Source organism: Pantherophis guttatus, chromosome 4 (genome assembly GCF_059756535.1).
Source record: "Pantherophis guttatus breed Tessera chromosome 4, ASM5975653v1, whole genome shotgun sequence".
NCBI classification, from domain to species: domain Eukaryota; kingdom Metazoa; phylum Chordata; class Lepidosauria; order Squamata; family Colubridae; genus Pantherophis; species Pantherophis guttatus.
In genome coordinates this window covers 160,388,965-160,398,965 of record NC_142066.1, presented here as the reverse complement: position 1 = coordinate 160,398,965, position 10,001 = coordinate 160,388,965, and the positions used below count along the sequence as shown (strand labels likewise).

Genomic DNA, 10,001 nt, shown 5'->3' with positions numbered 1-10,001 from the left:
TTGTAAACCTTAAGACCCAAAGAACTAATCTCCACACAGAAAGCAACTGGAAGCATTTGGCACATGTGTGAGACAGAGCACACGCCAAACCTACACCCATCAGGTAGCGAGACGGTTTCCTAAATGTTGTCCGATGCAGCTGGGTGCCCATGATGTAATCTGAGCCTGTCTGGCGCATGGCAGAAGCAGGGGGTGCCGGGCGCTCACCACGTGCCACCTCTGCTCTGAAGATTTGATGAAATGCCCCTATTATGATCCAGAGATCCGTGGAGCAAAGCAGGCAGACACCTGATCCTCTCGAGCCTCCCAGAGTCCAGGGCTGCAGCTCTGCCTAATCTCTGTCTCCGGCCTCTCTCGAAAGCCACCTTGGGGCCCAAGGAAGCCATGGCTCACTGTGGGGGGCGCAGAAATGGGTAACAAGCAGACCATCTTCACCCAAGAACAGCTGGATGCTTATCAGGTACCCGGTCTATCTATCTATCTATCTATCTATCTATCTATCTATCTTTCTTTCTTTCTTTCTTTCTTTCTTTCTTTCTTTCTTTCTTTCTTTCTTTCTTTCTTTCTCGCTCTCCTGCTGTGTTTCTCGGAGAGGAGGGGAGAAAGATTGCTGCTCCTTGTGAAGGGAGCTTCTTCTCAAGGTGGGGTGAACAGGGGAAATGGGGAGGGTGAGTGGGCAGAGATGAGGAGGAATTGCAAGGCTTCATGCAGGGAAAATGGGGGGGCGGGGAGAGGAGGGAGGACTCCTGTCAAGTGGTAATAGATGATGCAAAATTGCCCAGCATCGAGGGATCCTATGCTTGCTGGCTCTCACGCTCCTATTTCATGTTGCTTTCGTCTTTCAGGATGTCACATTTTTCACAAGGAAAGAAATCCTGAGGTGAGACCTGCAACTGCCCTGCAAATTCCTAGACCCAACGGGAGAAAGTCTTTTCGAAGGGTTGGGATAGAAGAGGCAGTTTTTTTCGACTTGCTCCCCCAAGCCAAAGGGAGGGGAGCTCCTTATTCTAGCTGCGAAGTGAAGGTGGCCAAGGCTTGGCAGTTTCTCCTTAGGCTGGCATTCACACAGAGCTCCATGCCACAGGTGAACCAGTAAAACGCCAACGGGTGTCTGCTCGGAAGGCATCCTTTACTCCAAACCAAAGTGTGCAGGATTACCACCACAGTGTAAAAGCAATGCAATTTTAGGACATTGTTTTTGACCGTAGATTGAGACCCCTGCTTGCTACAAAGGCCCTCCCTTCCATGGGTCATGAGTTCTCGCAAGAGGGCAGGACCCCGGGCCCATTGCTCATGACATCCGAGGGAAGAGCGCTTTCCTCAGATGAAAGCTACTCTCTGTCGCAATTTGTAGGACAAGCTGTGTCCAAGGGACACGGCTGGGGAAAAGCCTGCCGTTCATGAAACCTAAGAGTGAGCCCGTTTTTCATCTCTGGGATGGGAGCCAAGGCCATAACTGCACCATGAACAAGGCATGCATTATTGATTGGGAAGGGAGGCTCTTCGAAATGTGGGCTTCCATCTGCTCTTCCTCTAACTGACCAAGGCTGTCCAAACTAAAAGAGGGCCCGGTCCCCCCAACACCACAAGGGCAGCGCTGACAAAGACGCCTGCCAAGCAAACACCTCTCCTCTTGTCAGCTGCCTGTGCGGGAAATGCCCCATTGCTACTTTTTCACCACTTCGCCCACCGCCCCCCCCCCCAAAGTCCCACATTCAAGGGACTGATAGCAAATAAAACAAGGGAGTCCACCCCGCGAACTGCGGAAGGAAGCAACACGCTTGGGTCGAAACCGAAACACCAGCTGAGGAAGGTGGGAAGGGTGTGCAGGAGGAGAAAGGGAGAGCAAGAAGGTGGGGCTTTTCGGCAGCACTAGCAGCTGCCAGGTGAGGCTGACCAAGCATTCACTCAGACGGGCCTCAGAAACTGGAATCTATCCTCTGTCTCGGGTCCCCAGCCTGTGGGCTGCGGTGCATTACTGGGCCATGATGTTTTCACAACCGGGCCAGGTGAATGGCCGGCTGAGGCACACACATTTGCACATGTGCACAGCCCCAAGCACGCAAGGATCATGGGGGCTCACGGCCCATTTGCGAGAGCATCATGGGTGCTTGGGGCCTCATGTGAGCATCACAGGAACTCGTGGCCCTACTCGCATGAGCGACTGGAAAGCAGCGTTGTATTCTCACCCCATAGAAATAGTCAGACAAGGGAAGGGTTTTGTGGCTCCCGGTGTTTTCTTTTCTGTGCGAAACGGGTCCAAATGGCTCTTTGAGTGTTTAAGGTTGCAGACCCCTGGTATAAGGTCTCCTGCGTGAACAGAAGGCTGGGTTAGAAGACCTCCAAGGTCCCTTCTGGCCCTAGGATTCGATGACTCTAAGTGCATATATGTCCACACACACACACACACCCCACACACACAAGCCAGACAATACTTAAAGTACATCCAACTGTGATTCAGAGAAATTCACATTCATGGAAAGACGGGTCCCAAAAAAGACCATCATGGCTGATGAAGCAACAGCTGGAGGGAGCTGGGAATGTTTCATTTTGAGGCAACAGAAAGGTGGGATGCGAGGATGCCTCTGGCAGACCTCCTGAAAGAGGGTCTTAATTTAAAGGAAATGCTACATCCTGGAATTCAGAACCCGGAATAAAGTTGCAGAATAAAGGTTGTGAGAAGAGCAGCAATTCAAGAGCGGATCTACTGCTCAGAGAGCCAGCTTGGTCTAGCGCTGAAGCTCCCCCCAGGCTAGAAACCAAGAGACGGGGAGTTCTAGTCCCACTTCAGGTGGGAGAGCCAGATGGGTGACTTTGGGCCAGTCCTTCTTTCACAGGTGGGGAAACTGGGAGAAGGAAGGAGTCTTCACGCGTTCCCCGCCTTGAGTGATTTATCAAAATAATACGGGTGGGACAGGGGTGAAATTCAGCTGGTTCTATCCGGCTCAGGCGAACATGTAGCAGTGGCTGCGGAAGGCTCCACCGACCCACATAGACGTCATGACGTTGCTTTTTTGTGATGATTTTAAGCCACTGAGCTTTGCACATGTACAGACAATGGTGCGTGCACATTTGTAAACTGGTAGGGAAGGTAAGTGAATTTCACACCTGGGGCGGGATATAAAAGAACAAATGAACCCCAACCAGGGGTGCCAGAGCAGCCGACGTCCGTAGCGTTGCCAAGGCTAAGGGTTCCCTTGTGGTGGGAGTGCTTTGCAAACCTCGTGCCAGTCGGGAAGCTTCCCTGGTGCAGGGCAGTGTTCCTGGGCATCTTCAGCCCAACATGGGCATCCTCTCTTCTTGTTCTCACCCACTGAAGGCAGGTGTCCCAAGGCCAGGTGTCCTCTGCTTCTTTCCTTGCAGGCTGTTTGACAAGTACCGTGACTTGGCGCCCCAGTTAGTGCCACAAGACTACACCAGGAAGCCCAGCGTGAAGCTCCCCTATGAGCTGATTGCCAGCATGCCAGAGCTCAAGGTACAGGGGTGGGTGGGTGGCAGGCAGGACATCCAGGGCTGGTCCTGACTGGCGGAAGAACATTTCTGTGGGCTTTGGGCCTCTCTGCCCGGCTATCACCAAGGAGGACTTAGAGAAGAGTGATGGTCAGTGTGTGTGTGTGTGTGCTGCTGTGAGAAGGGGAGTCATCCCTAACCCTTAGTCAGCCATGACTGCAAATAGTTCAGTGGGGCAAACAAGGGAAGTCAAGGGGGCTGAAACCCACAAAGAGCCTTAAGAACCCTAACCATGGCTGTTCCCCCTCCCCTCTTCCTTTTGTATGTCTAGCCATGTTTCCCTTGAGGGAGGGGTCGCCTGCAATGCCAACTGGCCCCCACCCTTGAGACACCCTAAAATACCCCCAAAAGAGAGGCTAAAGTTGCTCCCTTCCCCAATGACACAAATACACACACACCCAGCATAGTATAGCTAAATATCCCCTCGTGGGCATTTAAGAGTGGAAATAGGAAGGGCAGCTGAAAAGACTTGCAGAATTCAGCCATTTGGCACCCAAATTCAGCCACAGGATTTCCTGATTCTGGGCGCAGGGCGGTACTTTAGCTCGTACCTTAACCCAGCGAAGGGGGAAGCGAGGCAACAGATGGAGGTAGCTTTAAGGCGCCTGTTGGGGCTCCTCCCCACACCCGCCCTCTTGTCCCTTCCCATCCCTGCTGGCTCCCCTAGATCTCAGTCAGTGAGCAGACACAACTTTGGTCAGTTTGGGTGAACTGAGGCCTGCTGGAGTGCCAGTGGTTGTGGCATCTTCTTAGACCAGAGTGTCAAACTCAAGGCCCACTACTTAGATCTGGCCCACAGGGCCACCCTGGAAACAGCAAAGGATTGCCCCACAGTGCCTCTGCCAGCGAAAACGGAGCTTGGGAGCCCATTTTCACTGGCAGAGCGCTTGGGCCACCACGAGTGCTGACACGAGTGATGTTGAGCCAGCCGCACACACCCTGCCCCCCCCCAATTGAGGACGCAGCCCTCAACGAAATTGAATTTGACACCCCTGTACTTGACTATTAAACAAGTTTGGGCACTCTGGTAGCCCCAGAATGAAAGTATAATTAATCAAACTCTTCCTTAATTGATATTGGAGACTGATGCTATAAAGGCAAACCAATAATCAGTAACAGTAATAGTAACAGAGCTGGGAGGGACCTTGGAGATCATCTAGTCCAACCCCCTGCTCACCCAGGAGACCTACACAAGGGATTCGAACTGCCAAACTGCCGACCTTTCAGATCGGCAAGTGGTTGACAGTTGATGGGGAATTTGGCACAAATGCTTAAAGCGAACATACAAAGCAGTCAAATACGAAGCGGGGACTTTCTCTGTGAGTTCTTAGCTGAACAAAATTGAATTAAAGGAATTCGGGAAGAAAAGCGGACAGTTTATTTGGGCCCAGGGGGAGCTTCAGGGAAAACGGGCAGGAACTCTTGTCCTCAGGCCAGAGAAAGAGGAAGAATCACCTTCTCCTACTCTGGGCATAGAGTAGTCCTGGTCTCCAGAGCTATGCAGATAAGAAAAGGCAGGCTTTTGCAGGGGGGGGGGTGCCCTTAGCTTCTTCAAACCATAGTTCCCCTGGAGCAATCAAAGGTGATTCTGGATTCCTCTGGCCTCGAAGGGCACTCGACAGCCAGGACTCGGGTTCAAAATCTACACAGGCCACTTGCGGCTAAGGGAACCAGGCTTGTTCAGCCTCACAGGAAGGAGGCTGTCATCCTGCCAGCAGGAAGCAGGTGCAGAGGGATTCTCCATGGCACCCGAGGGCAGGATCAGAAGCAGCGGGTGAAAACTCATTGGAGGGAGATTCAGCCTGGGATTCAGGAGAAATTTCCCCGTAGTCCATGGAATAGCTCTGGGTGCTCCATCACTGGAGGTTTTCAAGAAAAGATTGGGCCACCATTTCTCCAGGAAGTTAAAAGATCTCCTGCCTTCGGGAGGGTGTCAGACTAGAAGATCTCCAAGGACCCTTCTGGGCCTATCTTATGATTCTATGCCTTCTTCCCCCCACCCCACAGGACAATCCCTTCCGCCAGCGCATAGCCGAGGTCTTCTCAGAGGATGGGGAAGGCAACATGACCTTGGATGACTTTTTGGACATGTTCTCAGTCATGAGCGAAATGGCACCGCGTGACCTCAAAGCCTATTATGCCTTCAAAATCTACGGTGAGCAGGCAGGTGCTGGAGTGGGATGGGCGAGGAACCATGGGATGCTCACAGGGAGGCAGGAAGCTGCAGCTACCGTGTTTGTCCCTCTCTCATTAAGCACCACCAAGGACACTGAGGTCTCCAGCCAGGTGCGCTGGGCTAATGAACTGGAACTCCCGGGGCCCCTTCCTTTCTTTTGCGGGGCAGGGGGAAGGACCAGCTGTTGCCAAGAGGCACACCTGCAGCAGAGGGGAAGAAAGAAGGGGGCAGGCCGGGGGCCCAAGGCTCCTTCCTTTGCCAGGAGCTACTGAGGGCTTAGAGCAGGGGTGCCATTCACTTACCTTCGCTACTGGTTCACAAATGTGAATGCATGCACAGAGCGTCAAAAACAGGACGTGATGATGTCTGGCCAGGTGGGCGAAGCCTCCCTCAGCCGCCGCTACCAGTTCGTCCGAACCGGATTGAACCGGCTAAATACCACGACTGGTTTAGAGGGAAGTCGTTCAGATACCTCCACCCGCACCTGCTCCCTGTCCTCTGCTGGGAAGCTTTCAGGGCTGGGAACTCCTATGCCCCCGGGGCCATTCCTAGAAGGAAGGCCTTCTTCATTCTCCCTTCCTCTTGAGCCCCTCATTTCCATTGGGCCAGCTGCAGAGTTGGGGATGAGCTGGGCAAGGGCAAACTGTTGGCAGGCTGAGCTGTGAGCGACCAGCCTTCCTTTTGGAGTGCTCCATGGAGGCTGAGCTGCCCACCCACTTTCCCTGTGTGTGTGTCTGTGAGAGAGAGAGGGGGGAGGGAGGGAGGGAGGGAGGGAGGGAGAGAGAGACTATCAATCCTTTTCTTCAGAAGCCCCTTGTCTGGGGCCGGCTGAGTCTGGATATTGGATGCTCCGTCTTCCAGAGGAGAATTCCCCAACCTTTCCAGGTTGGGGGCCCAGAGCTGGGGGGAGAGGGGAAAGTGGGGACATGAGTGGGGCTCTGCATGTGGGCACATGCATGTGACCCAGCCGCCCACTCCCGCAGCCAGTTGCAAAAAGGCTGCAGCCCGGTAGTGGGCCACAGACTTTCCAGAGGAAAGCAACAGCTCTCCCTTTCCGTCCGTGGAGGTCGGAGGCCAAGTGTGGGTGAGGGGAGTCTCCTCTGGCCGTCACTAAGCGTTGTGGGGGCTCCTTCAGCAGACTTTAATGATGACAACTACATCTGCAAGTCTGACCTGGAGAAGACGGTCAACAAGCTGACCCGCAAAGAGCTGACCCCGGAGGAGGTCAGCCTGGTGTGCAACAAAGTGATCGACGAAGCCGACTTGGACAACGATGGCCGGCTCTCTCTGGAAGACTTCCAGCACATGATCGTGAGAGCGCCCGACTTCCTCAGGTCTGGGGGGGTCTTCTTTCTGCGCCCCTCCACCTCCACCTGTCTCTCTCTTTTCCCCCAGTGAGGAAGCTAGTCCTGGGGGAGACCCTCCCTTCAAGCCAGCTGGGAAACCCGGCTTTAGTTGTGTAAGGTCCAATAATAATAATATGTTTAAGCTCATAAATGCCAAATAAGAAACTTAAACAGAGGCTTGAGTAAACTAGCATTTAATCTTAATCAAGCTTCAATGGTTAGCTGTTCCAAACACATACAAGATACATGCAGGTAACAACTACAAACAAGAGAGGAAATGTGAACCCCTTTTACATTGTTTAGGAAAGTCATAAACCTCCAATTCTGGCATCTTTGATTTGTGGGTTGCCTGGAACAGGGTAGAGCCCCTTGATTAGCACCATTAGCGTTACCTCTTCCTGATCATCTTCTTTGTGTTCACACTTGTCTATTTAGCCCCATGGAGTTCCCCATGAAGGGAACTCAAGATACCGATACAGAGATAAGGTTCTGATCAAAAGGTGGAACATATGTTTTGACAAATGCCAGATACTTTATAGACCCCAATAATAGTACATGTTTGTTCCAGGAAGTTAGTCAATGTGGCATATTTTTGTTACAACTTTAAAGGCATTATATATGTATATGTTCCAGGAAACAAATATTTACAGCATGCAGGTATACAAAGACATCATATATCATACATATATGTTGCAGGAAACAATTAACAAGTTTCTACCAATTCTAGTATTTCAGGATATCTATTTCCTGACAGTTGAACAACCTCCCAGAGCCCCATTTAGGATTTGGCTCCAGAGGAAGCCTCAAGGGCCGCGGTGGCTTCAGGCTGGTGCCAGCTGAGCCAAAGCTCTTCTCGTGGGCAAAACTGTCATACACCACACACCAGCAGTGAAATGCACTTACCTTCACTATCGGTTTGGGAGTTTGAACGTGCGCGCCTCTTCTGCGCATGCAGAAGGTCAAAAACAGGATGTAATGATGTCCCGGTGGGTGGGCGGAGCCTCCCGCCAACTGGCACTACCAGTTTGCATGAGCCGGATAGATCCAGCCGGATTTCATCACTGCCACACACACACACACACACACACACACAAACACAGATACACAGCATTTTCTGTGCAGAATGCTACCAACCAAGACACCAGCACTTTCTCTCCACTCCATTTGGGGGTGGGGGTCCCCCTGAAGAGGCAAGAGACTAATGAGGGGTTCTGGGAGGTGAAGCCCAGGGGGCTGGATGCTGCCAGGCTGGGCAAAAGTCTGGAATAAGTGGCGTTGGCCGAAAATTTTGTGATAACGGTTTTGATTAACACCTCTGACTGCTCCCCTCACAGAAGCTCCCGAATAAATTGTGCTTTGTTTGTTTGTTTAACAGCACCTTTCATATTAGAATCTAATCAAAAAACCTGACAGGCTCTCCAAGCAATGAACGTCATCGATACGTCTCCCCTTCTTTCCGGTGCTGAACTGATACGCAGCAGGTGACACCTGCCACTCACTTGGATCCCTTTCAAGCCCTCCAGACCCTCCTGATGGCCAGAGGGAAACAAATGCTCCAAAGAGGAGGAGGAGGAGGAGGAGGAGGAGGAGGAGGAGGAGGAGGAGGAGGAGGAGGAGGAGGAGGAGGAGGAGGAGGAGGAGGAGGACAACAACAACTACCTTCCCTCTTAAGTACATCATTATGAAATGAGAATGGATAATATTTTTAACTTAACAGTAGGAAGACGTTTGATTTTGTTTTTAGAAGTCAGAATTCTTGTCAATTTGCTTCGCCTGTGAAAGGAGCCAAACCATTCTAGACCCTGGGAAACTACATCAAGCACCAGTAGCTGCTATTGGCTGAAATTGCTCGGTGCATTATGGACTCCGGTGTATTAGGGGCAGCGGTGCTGGAGTTAGACTGGGCTGAGCGAGGATATTACTGGAACTGACCAAATGACCCTGAAGTAGACGTTCCCCATCGGGGACGAGGGACAGGGTTTCCTTACGGGAGATTGACCAGAGCCTCGTGCCTCAGAAGAAAACTGCCAGCCCGCTTTGGCTCTTCCCGGCTGTGAAATAAAGAACCTGATTGGACAGCTAAAAAAATCTGGGATGGTTTGAATTCAACTATATTTCATCGCACGAGAACAAAGATAAAAGCCCAGGCAAGTCCATCCTTGTTTCTAATCCCGTTCTTTTTTTGGGGAAGGGGCTGTTTTTGCAATAACTGTCTGCCTTTTTTCCTTGGCCTGTGCACCTTAAAAGTCCTCCGTCCATGTTTCCCATCTTGAGTGATGCTCCTACTCATTTTTAAGGGATGGGGTCTCATTGTGTCACCTTCCTCTTGTCCCCAACTTGCTGCACGACTGACCTGGAGGTCTTTGGTCATCCTGAGATTTGACCCCAAACTTTCCCTAGGGACAATCCAGCGTACCTTGATGAAGAACCTGAGGATGAATGATCTAAGGGGGGGGCCTCTGCACGAGCCCTGCTGGCTGTCACACCCCCTCGGCCCCTCCCTCTGCTCACTGAGCCCGCCGTGTGGCTGTATGGCATAGACTGCGGTCTGAGTTCAAAGCAATTTACTCTTTTCTGTTAACAGTGCACCAAGGTGAGGGCTATCAGGGGCCACCAGAGGTCACCCTCACAGCGTGGTCACCTGTATAACACACACCCCTCAGGATTTTAAGTCACCCATTTAACCCAGTATCTATACACTCGTAATTCAGAATCTATGCTGGCATTTCCCTTATCAACAGAAAATTGGAAACCTTTATTCATCTGTTAGCTAAACTCTGCAAAACAACCAGAAAAGATGGAAATGCCTGAACAAAGTGCTCAGCTCAGCATCTGCAGTTTGCAATGAGGAAGGGGAAGTCCATGTGAGAGCTGGCTCGGTACTAGGGAGCGTCTAGTGGACAGGGAAAGTGCCATGCCAGAACTGGGGAGGTCCAGGCGCACCTGAGTCCCAGGCATGGGAGTCCACT

General features: G+C 51.7%; 1 protein-coding gene across 2 annotated transcripts; it reads left to right on the top strand.

The window, feature by feature from the left end:
- The first annotated feature begins 409 nt into the window (after nt 1–409).
- CIB3 (calcium and integrin binding family member 3) lies at nt 410–8,564 on the top strand. Of its 2 annotated transcripts, none has more exons than XM_034423451.2 (6): nt 410–460; nt 846–880; nt 3,364–3,475; nt 5,518–5,665; nt 6,825–7,020; nt 8,408–8,564. In XM_034423451.2, the coding sequence occupies exons 1-6, from the start codon at nt 410–412 to the stop codon at nt 8,427–8,429; spliced, it is 564 nt and encodes a 187-aa protein (XP_034279342.1). In that variant the 3' UTR covers nt 8,430–8,564. The 2 variants fall into 2 exon arrangements, with proteins under 2 accessions (XP_034279342.1, XP_087750668.1); XM_087894542.1 differs by having other exon boundaries at nt 6,822–7,020.
- The last annotated feature ends 1,437 nt before the right edge of the window (nt 8,565–10,001 follow it).

What these genes read in the sequence shown, in the direction of transcription:
- CIB3 (XM_087894542.1), top strand. Translation starts at nt 410, where the DNA reads ATGGGTAACAAGCAGACCATCTTCACCCAAGAACAGCTGGATGCTTAT. An exon ending in TTATGCCTTCAAAATCTACG is followed by an intron (nt 5,666 to 6,821) that starts GTGAGCAGGCAG and finishes GGGCTCCTTCAG; the next exon opens with CAGACTTTAATGATGACAAC. An exon ending in AGAGCGCCCGACTTCCTCAG is followed by an intron (nt 7,021 to 8,407) that starts GTCTGGGGGGGT and finishes TTTGTTTAACAG; the next exon opens with CACCTTTCATATTAGAATCT.